This window comes from Chenopodium album, chromosome 16, assembly GCF_948465745.1.
Source record: "Chenopodium album chromosome 16, dcCheAlbu1.1, whole genome shotgun sequence".
In the NCBI taxonomy this organism is placed as follows: Eukaryota; Viridiplantae; Streptophyta; class Magnoliopsida; order Caryophyllales; family Amaranthaceae; genus Chenopodium; species Chenopodium album.
Window position 1 is genome coordinate 31,755,390 of NC_137849.1, and position 17,730 is coordinate 31,773,119.

At 30.7% G+C, this 17,730-nt stretch overlaps 1 protein-coding gene across 1 annotated transcript; it reads left to right on the plus strand.

The window, feature by feature from the left end:
• The first annotated feature begins 15,601 nt into the window (after window positions 1-15,601).
• LOC145585113 (heavy metal-associated isoprenylated plant protein 24-like) lies at window positions 15,602-17,101 on the plus strand. Its single transcript, XM_081641850.1, has 2 exons — window positions 15,602-15,980; window positions 16,656-17,101. Exons 1-2 carry the CDS (start codon window positions 15,821-15,823, stop codon window positions 16,937-16,939), a joined length of 444 nt encoding a protein of 147 aa, XP_081497976.1. The 5' UTR covers window positions 15,602-15,820; the 3' UTR covers window positions 16,940-17,101.
• The last annotated feature ends 629 nt before the right edge of the window (window positions 17,102-17,730 follow it).

Consider the following 17,730-nt stretch of genomic DNA (forward strand, 5'->3'; position numbering starts at 1 on the left):
ATCTACTTTAGTTTTCTTGCACCTAAGGATATTATAGAGTTGGTGAATAAAGCAACAATTTGTAAAAAAGAATTTGATAAATAAAAAATTATATTCCTTTTTTAAGTTAAGTTGGTTTGCAACTTTCATTCATTTTCGATTTTATTTCAACCCTTTAGTGGGAAGACAAAATAAATTGGTTTCTAATGAATTAGGTTATTCTAATTAGATCATTGATAGATTATGTACAAATAAATCCAAGCTTGATTCATATGTACAAATTACTCCTTTTGTTTTCTATTGAAATGGAATGAAAGAAGGGCCAGTTGATAAGTTTTTTTTTTTTTTTTTTTTTTTTTTTGGACAAATGTTAGAAAAAAAGGGTCGGTCCATGCATGTCTAACATTTTATATTTACATTACAAATTTAAAATACTTTTGCATTACTATTTTTTTAGATTAAATTGAATTTAAAATGATTTACATCAACTTTATTTTTCTTTACAACTACTCCGTATTAAGATATGTATCGTTGTACTCGTAACATAGTAAGAAAGAGTATAAAAAAAAAAACAAGAATAATATACAGATTTACGTGGTTCATTAATAATGAGACAATTAAAATAGACAATTAAAATCTATGTAATAGATTACGGTGGAGAGTTTATTTAAATTTATTGAGATTCATTCGAGGCATATTCAAACAAATATTACACCAAGATTCAACGACTTTTACGAAATAATGACAACAAAATTACAACCTCTGGTCATATTACGGAGTATACTTTTGCAAGACGAATTCTATCTATTCAAGCCATTGATTTGTATTATAGTACTATAATAGTAAGACATTATAATATGGTGGCCTCCAAATATAAAAAGCTAGGGTGTATCCCAAAACCCAACAAAGAAGGTGTGAACAGTAACATGCAACAAGCAAGTACATAAAATATAATCAATTAGGACGTAAAACAAGATTATACTGTGCTTTCTTAACTAAACTACACATGATTAGGTGAGGTCTCACACCAACTTTGACACTGCGGCATTATTCTAGGAATACACAAAATCTATTCACAGTGTTTTTCTTTTCTTTTAATCAATTCTATGGTAGGAAAAAAGCAGACAACTAAAACCATAATTTAATTTTATTATTGTATTGCTAATGCTAAGTTGTGATCCAAAAATGTATCGATTATTCGATTAGGAATTAGTTGAAATGGAAAGATCACTTTGTAAAAAATTAAAATAAAATAAAAACCTCAATCCCTAAATATCGTACTCCTAAGAGTGAGGAAAGTAGTTAGAGCTTCCTTTCCGGTTACGGAGATTTTGGGATTGATTCTCATCATCCGCTCCTGTGGCTCTCTAAACAACAAAAAAATTCTCCTACTCCTTTATGGGCAATGTTCTGTATACCTGTCCTTTTTTTTTTTTTACACAAACTATTGAGTCAGTTAAGTCTGGATAAATAGTTCATACAGCGGAGGAGATGACGATGACAATAAAGACGACAATGACCATGATGACAACAATGGTGGATCTTCTTCTCTCCCTGTAGCTGACATTAATGGCAAAGGAGAGAAGCGAGGTCGTTCATGGCAGAAGAGAGAGAAAGTTTAATTCTCGGATTTTTCGAAAATTGCCCAAAAAATTGAATTGGGGCTTTCGTATGTGATGTATAATTGTTGAAATTGTTTGTCCCATATGATTGTATGTTGAATTGTGAGCATTTTGATGACAAATGCATGTATTTGGTTGAGAATTGAGCAAGTTATGTTAGACCCATGACCTTTAGTATGAGCTATTCAATGGAGGTTCCGCTATTGTTATACATCATCAAACAAATTATACATATCCTCAAACAAGTTATACATATCCTCCATCAAATAATTTATATCCTCCAATCATTTATACATATCATCTACTGGCTGGATGATATCCTCTTTTGGCTATATGATATTAAGGTTGGATGATATCCTCTATTGGCTATATGATATCATTTACGATTGTGTCTATGATATCCTTTATTAGTTGGATGATATCCTCTACAGGCTGGATAATATCCCCTATTGGCTATATGATATCATGGTTAGATGATATCCTCTATTGGCTATATAATATCATTTATGATTGTGTATACAATATATCCTTTATTGACTGGATATCCTCTATTGGCTATATGATAATATCCAGCCATAATATCATATAGCCAATAGAGGATATCATCCAGCCAATAGAGGATATCATCCAGCCAATAGAGGATATCATCCAGCCAATATAGGATATCAAAAATCCGCTGGATTGACGCAATACCTTCTCTCTTTTTTTTTGGAAGGGATTCTGTAAACCTATCTTGTATACACTTATTAATAGAGTTATTAAAATATGAACTATAGACAAGATCATAGTCATATTAAACCATTTATATACCCAAAAAAAATAATAAACTTTTGCATACATCCGGTTACAATTATATTAGTGTACGTTGAACAATATTAGGGTAACTATTTGACCATTTGAATAATTTTAAGCTTAGGGCATGTTCACTTCAACTTAATTTCAGTTCAGTTTAGTTTAGTTCCAATCAGTTCAGTTCAATTCAGTTCAGTTCAGCTCCTAATTTTCTTATTATCTCATAAAATATTCATTTAAGCTCCAGCTTAGTTTAGTTCAATTCAGTTCAATTAAGCTCCATTCAGTTCAGTTCAGTAAATGTGAACAGACCCTTAGGCCCCGTTCACTTCACCTTATTTTTGCTGAACTGAAATTATTTTTACTGAAACAAAATTACATTTGCTGAACTTAAATTATTTATATTGAATTTAAATTAATTTTACTGAACTGAAATTATTTTTGCTGAATTGAAATTATTTTTACTGATAATCTATTATAATTCTTCTTTAAGATAACTGAATTTTACTGAATTGAACTTATTTTTACTGGATTGAAATTATTTTTATTGAACTGAAATTAATTTTATTGAACTGAACTTATTTTACTGAACTGAAATTATTTTTACTTAATATACGGAGTATTATTTTTTTTAAGGTGAAGTGAACAGGACCTTAGTATGATTTTATTGATTAAAGGCAATAGGATAAGTTTTATAAGGGTAATATAATTATTTTAATCACTAAGATTTGATTTTTTTTTTTTTTTTGACAAGAAGATTTGATTTTATAGATGAGGTTACTATATTAAACTAAAATTTGTTGATCAAACCGATTTTATAGATGAGATTTTTTTTTTTCTTCTCCATAACGAGCATTTTTAATAAATACCCTTTGCATTAAACATACTCTGTATTATAAAATCTTAAATTAAGCATAATAATCCTAATTATAAGGTATGCGTCCAATGTATTCGATCGATGAACCAACAATGTTAAATCAACAATTTTCAATAAGTCAATATAGTTTATTAAACGAGTTTTGAGCTTTTCTTATAATTAACCTTGTTCATGAACATGAACATAAAATTACTGTTGTTCATAAACTTACATGAGCTACTAATATCTATGTTCATTCAATAGCTCATGTAAGCTAAGAATATTTTATATCTCACAAATAATATCCTTTTATTGCGAGTAATAAGAACCGGAGGTAGTAATTAATTATTATAATACAAATTTTGAAAATTGTTCATGTTGGTCTTATTTATTAACCAAAAAACAAACACAAACGAGCTTCAACCAATCTAGAACTTGAATTATTACAAATGAGCTTCAACCAATCTCGAACTTGAATTATTGTATAAATATTTAGAGTATGTATCTGCATAATTGGACCCCTACTTAGTTTTTTTATTTATTATTATTATTATTATTTTTTTTTTTTAGTGAGATGACCTTTAGACTACATTATCTCACGTCTAAACCAAAAATTAATAGAAAAAATTGTAAAATTACATGGAAATATACTAATCCTTGAAAATCAAGAACTAATAATATGGATATGTTATCTACTCCCTCCGTGTTTTGATAAATGTTACAGTTTGACTTTTTTCATTATTCACATAATAGTTTTGACTTGATTAATTTACTAAAATATAAAAAACAAATGTTATTGTATATACATTGTTGGATTCGTTATAATGTATACTTTCATAATATCAATTTTCCTATAATTTTACTAACATATAATTAGTTAAATTAATGGTCAAAGTTGTGTCTCGACATGCGTATTTGGTCAAACTGTAACACTTATTAAAACACGGAGAGAGTAACATTTTTAGGTTATAAAGAGTTGAAAGGGTAATATAGCAAAATATGATTTTTCTTTTGATTAAACTTACTTAGGTCATCAACAAAATATCATACATTCTTGAAAAGGTGTGACTAGAATGATATGATAATCCTATAAATGATACATCTCCCCTCATTAATAATTGTATATCAAATTTTCTATGGATTAATAATAATTTGGCCCCCTCAAAAATTGATGATGAGATGGTGAACTATCACTCGATTTCTTCTTAAATTTGTCTACATATATCTATACAGTCTAGTCACTTCTTGCCCGATCTTTTATGAATGTAATCTCAATAATAGCATTTATATGTGATTATCTATAATGTTAATGTGATACACATACACTGGTACCCCATGCATAAACATATGCTAGCTCTTTTGTGTGTGCGTGTTTTTTTTAATAGAAAGATAAGGTAAACACTCTAACTTGCTTCCACATGATAAACATAAAAGTCAATTATTTTTTTTATTTTTATTTTTTTTTTGTCATGCATGATTTTTAAAATAAAATAAAATAAATAATATTATTATGGATCTTGCTAATGACGTCCCTAGAATATTAGATGGCCAGCTAATATATTTCCTAATTTGGTACTGTATTGATTTGAGAATGCATATCAAAATCACGCATCAATCAGTATAGTAACTAATATTCAGTTTGTTTGATTTAATACTCTTAGGCCCCGTTCTCTTCACCTTATTTTTGCTGAACTGAAATTATTTTTACTGAAACAAAATTATATTTGCGGAACTTAAATTATTTTTACTGAACTTAAATTAATTTTACTGAAATGAAATTATTTTTGCTGAATTGAATTTTTTTTTTTACTGATTTTCTGTTATAATTCTTCTTTAAGAAAACTGAATTTTACTGAACTGAACTTATTTTTACTGAACTGAAATTATTTTTACCGAACTGAAATTAATTTTACTGAACTGAACTTATTTTTACTGAACTGAAATTATTTTTACTTAATATTATTTTTTAAAGTGAAGAGAACAGGGCCTTAGTTATTTTAACCAACACCCCTGATCATTTATTAGCTTTTTCCTTTTATTTTTATCATTGTTGTTGCTATTGTTGATTATTTTATACTTGTACTGTACTAAATAACTAGGGTTAAGCTGATAGTTTGAGAAATTGGCAGTCACAATTTGGTGGATTTTTTTGCAGTGAATGGGGGTTATTCATTTAAACCTTAGTCAATTCTGCATAATTAACCATAGTTTTTCAAAATTGCACATCAATCAATAGTGTAATTAATGTTCATTTTATTTATTATTTCTATTTTTTTTAACAAGTACTTTTAGTTATCTTATCTAACATCCTTGGAGCGTTCATTAACTTTTTCCTTTTATTATTATTATTATTATTATTATTATTATTGTCGTTTTTGTATCATTGTAATAAATAACTAGGGTTAAGTTTTTATTTTTTTATTTTTGTTTTTTAAGAATTAACAATAATAATGGGGATATTCATTTAAACCTTAGTCAATTACGCATAATTAACTGTAGAATTTTTTTTTTTTAAAAAAAAAAAATGTAAAACCATATAGGATCATTTGAGAAAGTAAAGAATATATTGTCCACCCCATAAAATTTGCTATATTATAAGGCCACCATATACAATCAATATCAATATATCAATATATATTATTAAAACTCATGGCAAGACATGCTATTTTGCCATGTGTTACAAATTTTGCCATTTGACATATGATGTATCACCAAATCATATCAAACCATTAATAATTGAAAAACTTCATACATTAACCTCCATGTATTAATGTTTAATTTAATTGATAACCTCTTCATATGCATAACACCCTATCTAAATTTCCCTTGGAATGTAACTCCGATCCTTAATAATTACACAATAATAAAGTTTGTAAGATATTAAACATTACTCCATTTTATTTTGTGCATTAATTCATAAAATTGTAGTTATAGAGTAAAAGATTTTTGTGCATTATGGAGTAGTATATATTTTGACATCAAATTTATATAGATTTTATTTTAATGCAAAAAAAAAAAGTTATTTTTATAGTCAAACCAGCTCATACAAATAACAAACTACTTAAGCTATCATCTTAAAAAAAAAAAAAAAAAAAAAAAAAAAAAAAAAAAAAACTTCGATTAAAGTAATATATTTATAATGATTCGGGGAATCGCCCAGGCCAAACCAGCTCATACAAATAACAAACTACTTAAGCTCTCAGTGAAAAACAAATTAAACTTCGATTAAAGTAATATATTTATAATGATTCGGGGCATCGCCCAGGCCAATAACTAGTTTCCATTAAAACGCACTCCATAGCAAGCAAGGTTATCCACATATATACTCGTATTAGAGAGATTTTTCAGTGCGACAAGCCACATGATACGACAGGGGTTACTTGTAAATGTTACTTGTATTATGTGGTTAATTGTATGGGTTACTTGTATTCTGAGTAACCCCTACAATTAACCCCAGACCAAACCCTCATACCAAACCAGTAATACCCTACAAGTAACCCCTGACCAAAACCGGTAATACCTTACAAGTAACTCCTGATCAAACCAGTAACACCCTACAAGTAACCTCTGCCGCACCATATGGCCAGCCGCATACAAAAATTTGTACTCCTATTAAACTTTGTTGAGGTTCCTTTAGCTTAGAGAGTTGTCTTTATGACAAATTTTAATGATATGTATAACTCTTAACGTAATTAATTAGAATTTCGTCTAAATAATATTCATATTTGCTTGTATTTATATCATTTCATGTATAACATATTACTGATATTAGAGTACAATACAAATACCACAAAGAATTTAATGGCACTAGCCACACATTTGATATTTTTGCCCCTCATTATTTCACTACCTCCAACTTAATTTGGAGTGGGTCATAATATTATTGGTAGCGTTTAGCACACAATTAGTGCATAGTTAATTATCATTAAGCATAAATAAATTCGTCACATATTAGTGTCATGTGTAGAAAATCAAAACTATTAATTATCATTTATTTGTTATTGAAAATTTGACGACTATTGGGACATTTGAAAAGAAAACATTACTCGTACAATTATTTACAAGCAATGTGGGACAAAAGGTAAACAGGTGTACATGTTTTATTTCCTAAAGATTATTTTTGTTTTCCTATAAATTTTGAGTCAAGTCAATATTTAAAGATTAATGTATATATGCCAAAAAAAAAAAAAAAAGGTTCTTAATTTTTATAAATTATTGGAAACTAAATCGTATCTTTCTATTAAGAGGCAAGACCCTTTAAAATTAGACGGGGTAGGATAAAGGACCCGAATTCCTTACTCTCAAAGTGGCCATTGTGAAGATTGATTACATAATCTTAGTGTTTGAAGATCAAAGCATTAGGTGTTTGAAGATAAAAGCATTACCACTAATTCACTAAATCAAGTACTACTTAGCTTAAGTACCCTCAATAATGATTCTATTACTCTATATTATAAAATATATTTGAATTATATTGCGTACCATATAATCATCTAACATTTACATATTAGAAATGTGACAATTAAATCGACAGAACGAAAAAAGCTAGGTACCCATCTTATTGGAACTCTATCCACGTAAAAACCTGAAAAAAAAAACTCTATTATGATTGTCTTCATTGCAAATAATTCCTCATGTAAGGTTGATCAAAAAGCTACGTGCGCCCGACCACAATTTTTTATGGGCATACATTATTGCTAAACAGTCGGAAAAGAAGTTTCTAGCTCAGAAATTAAACTAATAAAGACAACAACCCTATGTGCTATGTTGTCCTGTCTTTACTGCAATTTCGTTCATTTTAACATTTATTAACTAATTTCCACTCTATACAATCTATTTTACTATTTTGTACTCGTACCAATGTATGAAATTAATTTATATATTTTATAAATAAATACTATTTGAAAAGTTATTAGGTTATTTGATATAATTATTTTTTTTTAAAAAAAAATTAACTGTTATGAAATATATAGAAATTAGAGGATTAAGAGAAGAAGGTAATAAGAGAAGTATTACTACTTTTATGTAGTACTCTTGGTAATATTTTTGTGCCTCATACAAGTGAAATTGCATGGCTATTTATAGTAGTAAGAACCACTATTACATTGTGGGCTATAACATTAGAGGGTGGCAATTAGGGTTGGCTACTATATTAAATGCAATGAAGAAATTGGAGTGTGGACATTCACACCTTGACTAAATTAATTAACTCTTAACACTCCCCCTTGAATGTCCATACAAAATAGGGTATATGTTGTCTCGTTAAAACCTTGCTAAGTAAAACCCTTAGCTAAGGGAAAAGAGTACAACAATATATTACTATATGCTTTAGTGTACTGCCTCATTAAAAACCTTGTCAGGAAAAACCCATTGGGATAAAAACCTGATCGAAGGGAAAAAGAGTGCAGTGCATATAATGCTCCCCCCGATTTTAACATAGTTTATGAAGACGACGCATCCCAATCTTGTGGACCAACCGATCAACACTCTTCGAAGGTAGGGACTTTGTAAACAAGTCTGCAAGATTATCAGATGATTGGATTTGTTGGACATTTATCTTCCCTTCCTTTTGCAAATCGTGTGTAAAGAACAGTTTTGGGGATATATGTTTAGTCCTATCACCTTTAATATATCCTTCAGTTACTTGTGCGATACATGCAGTATTGTCTTCGTAAATGATGGTTGGACTTTCAGTTACTTCTTTCATTCCACATTCTTCTTGGATATTGCCGATCATTGACCTTAGCCATACACACTCACGTCCTGCTTCATAAAGGGCAATCAACTCAGCATGATTTGATGATGTCGCAGTTAAGGTTTGCTTTGTTGATTTCCAAGAAATTGTAGTTCCACCATAGGTGAACAGATATCCAGTTTGTGACTTGGCGTTTTGTGGGTCTGATAGATATCCAGCATCTGCATATCCGATGAGGGTGGTATCTTGCCTTGATTGATAAAACAAACCAAGATCTTTCGTTCCTCGTAGATATCGTAGTAAGTGTCTTACTCCTTTCCAGTGTCTCTTCGTTGGTGCGTTGCTAAACCTGGCTAACAAATTCACAGAAAAAGCTATGTCTGGTCTAGTATTGTTAGCTAGATACATTAGAGCCCCAATTGCACTTAGATATGGTACTTCAGGACCAAGGACATCCTCGTTTTCCTCTCGAGGTCTAAATGGATCATATTTCATAGTCAAAGACCGAACAATCATCGGGGTGTTTGTTGGGGTCGCTTTGTCCATGAAAAAACGTTTTAACACTCTTTCGGTGTAGTTAGACTGATGGACAAAAATACCATTATTTAAGTGCTCAATTTGCAATCCAAGACAAAATTTAGTTTGTCCAAGGTTTTTCATCTCAAATTCTTTCATCAAGTATTTTGCAGTCTTTCAAGTTCATTTGGGGTTCCAATGATATTCAAGTCATCAACATAAACTGCAACAATTGCAAACCCTGATTGTGATCTCTTAATGAAAACACAAGGACTGATTTGATTATTCTTGAACCCTTCTTTCATAAGGTATTCACTAAGACGATTATACCACATCCTCCCAGACTGTTTCAATCCATAAAGTGACCTTTTTAATTTTATGGAAAGTAAATGTCTAGGCTTGTGGTTTTCTGGTAATTTTAGTCCATCTGGGACTTTCATATAAATATCTGTATCGAGTGACCCATATAAATATGCGGTCACTACATCCATCAATCGCATTTTTAGTCCTTCTGAGACTTTCAAGCTTACCAGAAATCTTAACGTAGTTGCATCAACTACGGGAGAATATGTCTCCTCATAATCATTCCCTGGAATTTGAGAAAAACCTTGGGCTACAAGTCTTGCCTTGTATCTAACAATTTCATTTTTCTCATTTCGTTTTCTCACAAATACCCACTTGTATCCAACTGGCTTTACACCTTCTGGTGTAAGGGTTATTTTTCCAAACACTTCTCGTTTTTCGAGTGACTTTAACTCTGTCTGCATTGCCTCTTTCCATTTTGGCCAATCATGCCTGCAACGACATTCTTCCACTGTTCTTGGTTCACTATCATTTTCGTCAGATGCCATTTCAATTGCAATGGAATATGCAAATATTTCATTTACGATAACATCATTTCTATTCCAATAATTCCTGGTAGAAACAAAGTTTATTGAAGTTTCATTGTTATCGATGTCATGGTCATCTTGTTCATCCCCTTTCGGATTATCATCTTTTTCTCTATTCTCATCTGTACTTTGTCTTTCTTGACCTTCCGTAAGGGGAATGTTGTTGATCTCATCAGGTCTTTTTAATTTTCTTGGTTTAGAGTCTTTTGAACCAAGTGGTCTTCCACGCTTTCGGCGTGCTAGAGATTCATTTTCAATGATCTTATCACCAGATGGAATTTCAATTCGTGCAGGGGCATTTTCAGCTGGTATATGTGATTTTGTCACTTTCTTTGCATCTATAAATGCATCAGGCAGCTGATTTGCAATGCTTTGTAAATGAACAATTTTCTGAACTTCTTGTTCACACATATTTGTTCTTGGATCAAACATTGACAATTGTGTTGCATTCCAAATGATTTCTATTTCTTTCTTTCGTGGGTCCACTTTCTCTCCCCCTAAGGCTGGGAATACTGTCTCATTGAAATGACAGTCGGAAAATCTGGCCATAAATAAATCACCGGTCATTGGTTCAAGATATTTAATTATGGAGGGTGATTCAAACCCAGCATAAATTCCCAGCCTTCTTTGTGGACCCATCTTTGTTCATTGGGGTGGAGCAATAGGAACATACACCGCACAACCAAAAATTTTTAGATGTGAGACATTAGGTTCTCGACCAAAAACTAATTGTAGTGGTGAGAACTTATGATAAGCAGTTGGTCTCAATCTAATTAGAGTTGCCGCATGTATTATGGCATGACCCCAAGCAGATGAAGGCAATTTTGATCTCATCAATAATGGCCTTGCAATCAATTGTAGTCTCTTAATTAATGACTCAGCGAGTCCATTTTGTGTATGAACATGAGCTACTGGATGTTCTACAACATTTCCAATCGACATACAATAATCATTAAATGTTTGGGATGTAAATTCCCCAGCATTGTCAAGCCTTATTCTTTTTATTGTATGGTCTGGAAATTGTGCTCTTAGTTTAATAATTTGAGCAAGGAGTTTTGCAAAAGCAACATTTCTACTGGATAAGAGACTTACATGTGACCATCGAGTTGAGGCATCAATTAATACCATAAAATATTGGAATGGTCCACATGCAGGATTAATTGGTCCACAAATGTCTCCTTGAATCCTCTCTAAAAATGTTGGAGATTCAGTAGCAATTTTGTTCATAGATGGCCTTATTATTAATTTGCCAAGTGAACATGCAGAGCATGTTAATTCATCTGATCGTGGGATTTTAACATTCCTAATTGAATGTCCTACTGAATTTGCTATAATCTTGTGCATCATTCCTGTACCAGGATGACCCAAACGATCATGCCATAAATTTAGCAGATTCTTATTATCTAACTTCTGGTTAGATATCGAATTTATTTCAACTGGTCGTATATCTATATGGTATAACCCTAAAGAATATGCTGGCAATTTCTCATACACATGTTTCTTGCCATGTTTTTCTGCCGTGAGGCATAAATATTCCTTTTGATCCACTATCATTGTTTCTAAATGAAAACCATTTTGACACACATCTTTATAACGTATAAGATTTCTTCGAGATTTACTCGAATATAAAGCGTCATTAATGATTAATTTTGTTCCATTTGGGAGTATTATGCAAGCTTTTCCAGAACCTTCTATTAGCTTGGCTGACCCAGAAATGGTATTAACATTTGCTTGAAATAATTTTAACTTTAAAAAATATTTTCTATCCTTCAGAATAGTGTGTGTTGTTCCACTGTCCAAAAGGCATTGAAATTTGGAACCAACTTCGGGCAGATCCATATCTTCATAAAATAATAAGTACAAGATTAGTTTAAGATAATTAAACTGGACTTACTTTATTAATGATGAAAAATTAAGAGTACACAACTTGAACATGAAAAAAAAACATATAAGAAAAGTACATAAGGAAAACATAATACATATCATAGTAATTGATGAATTATCTAAACATGATTATTCTCTCCAAAGATAAATTCACCACCAGCTTCACCATTGTCTATGTGGAAATCAGACACATCAAGGCTAATTCCAGGGACATTTTCTTCATTAACATAATTTGCTTCGGCATGTTTTTCTTTCCCTTTAATGGAAGCCTGGTATAGTTCTACCAGATGTTTGGTCGTACGACAAGTACGTCCCCAATGTCCAGTCATGCCACATCTATAACATGTGTCTTTTCCTTTTGTGGTGGCTTGATTTTTGTTTCCTTGTTGATGCCCCCTTTGAGTGTTGTTTCTAGGGGGAAATTGGCCTCTACCACGGCCATAACCACGTCCACGGCCACGTCCGCGGAAATTTCCACGACCTCTGCCACGGTTATTATATTTTCCACGTCCACCTCTATGAGCAACATTTGTCTCGGGTGGATTTGAGCTTTCTACAGCATTTGTTTCATTGAATGCTTGAGACCTAGTTGGTCTTAGGTTTTGATTCTTCAACAGAAGATCATTATTCTTTTCAGCAACCAATAATGTAGAAATAAGCTCAGAATATTTTGCAAAGCCTCTTTCACGGTATTGCTGTTGCAATACAATGTTGTTAGCATGGAATGTAGAGAGTGTTTTCTCTATCATTTGCACTTCCGTGACTGGTTGATCACAATATCTCAATATTGATACGATTTTATATAGTGATGAATTGTAATCACTGACAGATATAAAGTCCTGAAATCTCAAGTTTGTCCACTCAAACTGTGCTGAAGGAAGGAGTACCCTTTTATGGTGGTCATATCTTCCTTTCAGGCTATCCCATAGTTCTTTGGGATTTTCCACCATTAAATACTCAGTTTTTAAACTGTTATGTAAATGATGCCTTAAGAGAACTATAGCTTTTGCTTTCTCTTGATCAGTTGGAACTTTAACTTGAGCAGGGGCATCTTTTTCGTTTCCTGGGATGGTAATTTCTTTGATTGTATGTTCCAATCCCTGAACCTTCAAATTCATTTGGGCATCAACTGTCCATTCAAGATAATTATGTCCGGACAAGTCTAATACGTCAAATTGTCTTTTCATCAAGTCTCCCATTTTAACTACAATCAAATAGGTAATTATTATTAAGTCAATTAAGCAAGTGATAATTAAAGTAATCAAATTATAATCATAATAATAATCCATTTAAAACATATTTGCTTCTCCCCCTTGGGTTATTATTATGATTTACATAAAGTTAAGCTAAAATTAAACATGATAATTATTTTAGTTAAACAACAACAACAACAAATATAACAATAACAATGATAATAATAACAATAACAATAAATACTACTACTATTACTATATCACCGACAACAACAACAACAATAATAATAATATTAATGACATACATTAATGATAAGACAAAAGGAACATTTATTATAACAAAATGCACTTATAATCTACCTAGAAGACAAAAAAAACTTGAAGTACTACGGAGATTACATGTATGAATTCCCTTTGTCGAAAAATCGAGCACTACTTATGTAAAATGATGAAAATCATCATTGCCATTAATAAAACTACTAGGGCCATAATTAAAACTAAGTATAGTTTTAATTTCCTTAAATCTTCTTCAAAGGTAAAGGGGTGTGGTGGTTGTCGGTTGTTGACGGGGAACATGGTGTGTGGCCGGAGTAAATGGAGGAAGAAGAATAGGAGATAATTTGGGTAAAGTTTAAGGAGGGGATAATGTTTGTATGGTGAAATAAGGGGGGGTGTAATCCGCCTTTTATAGGGGGTAAATTATCCGTTTCAGCTTTACACAACTGTAAAAATATCATACAATGTTCTAGTAGACTGGTAAAATAATCGTAATCAAACTATTAATATTTACAAACGTAAATAAGTATCACACTGGGATGCAAGCCGTAGTGGTCCGAGAACCCTAATCTATTCATGAGGTCAAAGGTTCAAAAACTGAAAGAAACATAAAAAGTGTGTAATCTAAAAATTAAATAAATATAAAGGCTGCATCATTTTTTTTTCATTTTAGTAATTATGCACAAGTAAGTTAGTATGAACATGATTTGTGTGACCATGAAATTTACTCTATTAACATGCATACAACAAATATTTCCACATGCAAAAGTAATTATATATTACTTTCTATAACCATGCATGAGAGTTACCAAACTAAGTATCATAAATAAGGTATGTATTGATATCCTCATTTTTATCAACATGGCTAATTATGTATAGTAATTTTGTGGAGAAATATATTGTGAGTTTCTGGTATAGAGGATCTCATATGGGCAACTATAGAGCATACTCCTCAAAATATATTTTGTGAAAGAAATTGAATATTTGTAAAAATTGGATAATCGGTATAAGTATACCTGATTGAAGATGGTGCTGATAACGTGTTATGAAATATATAGAAATTAGAGGATTAAGAGAAGAAGGTAATAAGAGAAGTATTACTACTTTTATGTATTACTCTTGGTAATATTTTTGTGCCTCATACAAGTGAAATTGCATGGCTATTTATAGTAGTAAGAACCACTATTACATTGTGGGCTATAACATTAGAGGGTGGCAATTAGGGTTGGCTACTACATTAAATGCAATGAAGAAATTGGAGTGTGGACATTCACACCTTGACTAAATTAATTAAATCTTAACATTAACCTATTTATGATGAAGGATATATTGAATGGTTGTGGTTAAAAGTTAGATAAATAATCAATATATTATTGTATTTTTATTTACAAAGACAAATTATGGACATGTCTTGATTGTTGATTTTGAGTATCATGTACGCTCAAAACTTTAACTAACTAAGTTAGGGCTTGTTCTCATACGATTATTTTCATTTCACTTCAGTTCAGTTCAGCTCTAATAAGTTAGTTCAATTCAGTTCAGTTCAGTTCAGTTCAGCTCATCTCTAATAAGTTCAGTTCAGTCCAGTTCAGCTCTAATAAGTTCAGCTCCTAATTGCCTTCTCTTATACAATATTCATTTCAGTTCAGTTCAGCTCTAATAAGTTCAGTTCAATTCAGTCAGCTCTAATAAGTTCAGTTTAGTTCAATTTAGTTCAGCTCAGTTTCGTCAATGAGAACAGGCCCTTAATCAGGATACGACATAACTCTAACATTTTATAAACAATTTTCAAATAAAATAATAGTAAAGTCTTCTTCAAAGTAGGACCACTAAAAATCAATACCTTTGGGTATGCTATATAAATGCAAGAAATTAAGCTAATGCCACTACCAAATCTACCACTTCTAACTACAACTTCTTGTCTTTTCACTCTTTCTTTTCTCTTTTTCCTCAATAATTCTTCCCACTAATTTTATTGTTAAGCCTTATAATTGTGATCAAAAGTTGATTAGTTTGTAAGAACTATTTATAGTAAGGCATATATATGAGTGTTTACTAAAAATAGTGAAAGAAAGAGTTTATAGAGTGGTTAAGAGAAGATTAATTAACCAAAAAAAATGGGTGTTCAAGGAACTTTGGACTATTTGTCAGACTTAATAAGCAGTGCAAGGAAGGGAAAGAAAAGGAAGCAATTAAACACGGTTAATCTCAAGGTTACAAGAATTGATTGTGAAGGTTGTGCTATGAAAATGAAGAAAGCTCTTTCTGGTCTCAAAGGTAATATTTTTGTCTTCTTTTTTGGTAAATTTAGTCCACCATTTATTAACAAGATTATGCATGTAAGTAAACCTTTTTTTTTTTTTTTTTTTTTACAATTTTTTATTGTCATTTCTCATTTCTTGAATTTTTTTTTCGTACATTAATTTATGTCAAACTAATATTAATACAACATGTAGCTAAAAACTATCATAAATATATATATATTTTTTTCAACTAAATCATATTAAAAGTTTCCAAAATTTCAAATCCTACAAATGAAGAAAAAGAGAAGGAAAAAAAAAAGTATATATGTGCTTGTTGCTATATTAAATTGCTATGTTAAATTTCCCAGTTGATCTGTTGCAAATTTATATTTTTCAATACGACGAGTCCATGCTTCATTTACAATATTTTCGTGAAAAGGGTATCCTAATCTTATTCAGATTTATATTCTGTTGCATAGTCACTCCTACAAGAATATGATTATAGAACTCGTTTCTAGTTTAAAAGAACATGCATACATGATATTATATCTCATATAGTCATATATAATCATAATAAAAAAAAATTATATCCATCACTTGTACGGTAATAATAATTGGTTTAATGTATTAAATTAAATTATTATTTAACTAAGCTAATAATTGGAGATTAATTATGATTAATAACAAATTAAAGTTAAAAAAATTTCAGGAGTAAAATCAGTGGATGTGGATATGAAACAACAAAAGGTGACAGTGACAGGATTTGTGGAAGCAAAAAAAGTGTTGGAAGCAGCCAAGTCAACAAAGAAGAAGATTGAGTTATGGCCTTATGTACCTTACCATATGGTTCCACACCCTTATATTGCTGGTGCTTATGACAAAAAAGCCCCTGCTAATTTTGTTAGGAAAACTGATGATTCTATGACTCCTTTGGAAGAACAATATACTACCATGTTTAGTGATGAAAATCCTGATGCTTGTACTATTATGTGATTTTCTAACTTTATGTTTATGTATGTAAGTATGTATGTATGTATATGTACTGGATTATGTTGAATACTAGTTAGCTTATGATTTTTAGTTTCGGCCCCAGTAATTTATGATTCCTAGCTTCACCTCTGTATGCATGAATGCTGAGTACTAGCTTAATTATGATTTTTAGTTTCAGCCCTAGAAATTTATGATTCCTGGTTTCGCCTCTGTATGCATGGCATGTAGTTTTTCTTATGGTATGTAGTGGATCGGATTAATTTCTTGTATGATTTGTAAAAATTGTTGGATTAATTAATGTATGGATACTAGCTATCAAGAGAGTAGATGTGTCGGCTTCTGTGTGTATGCTAAGGCATCGAGTTCTTGAATCTAGTGTTTTAAGTGCTCCCCTCGAACAGAATATATCCTTGTAATTCTTAGTTAATTACTCGTTTAAAAAAAAAAAGTTTAATAGCATATGTCAATGGTATATTTGTTTTTTTTTTTTTTAATTCATGATTGAGATTTATTGTATTCTTGAAGTTAATGATTTCTTGGTTTTGTTTATTTCCTTCTTTATTTTCTTTAAATGAAGATGTGACAATTGACAAGAGATATATTCCATATTATATAGTGATTTTATACTTTTAATGCCAAATTCGCTTGTTTCTGATTATGATTGAACTGATTTCATACAGTGTACTATTCCTAATAATGTTTACTAAGTATTTCATATTTGAGTTAGTTGCAAGTTTGTCTTGATTAATCTTGTAGAACATTATATATAACCAATTAATAGCGTGCTCTTGTTT

What these genes read in the sequence shown, in the direction of transcription:
- LOC145585113 (XM_081641850.1), top strand. Translation starts at nt 15,821, where the DNA reads ATGGGTGTTCAAGGAACTTTGGACTATTTGTCAGACTTAATAAGCAGT. An exon ending in AGCTCTTTCTGGTCTCAAAG is followed by an intron (nt 15,981 to 16,655) that starts GTAATATTTTTG and finishes AAAAAATTTCAG; the next exon opens with GAGTAAAATCAGTGGATGTG.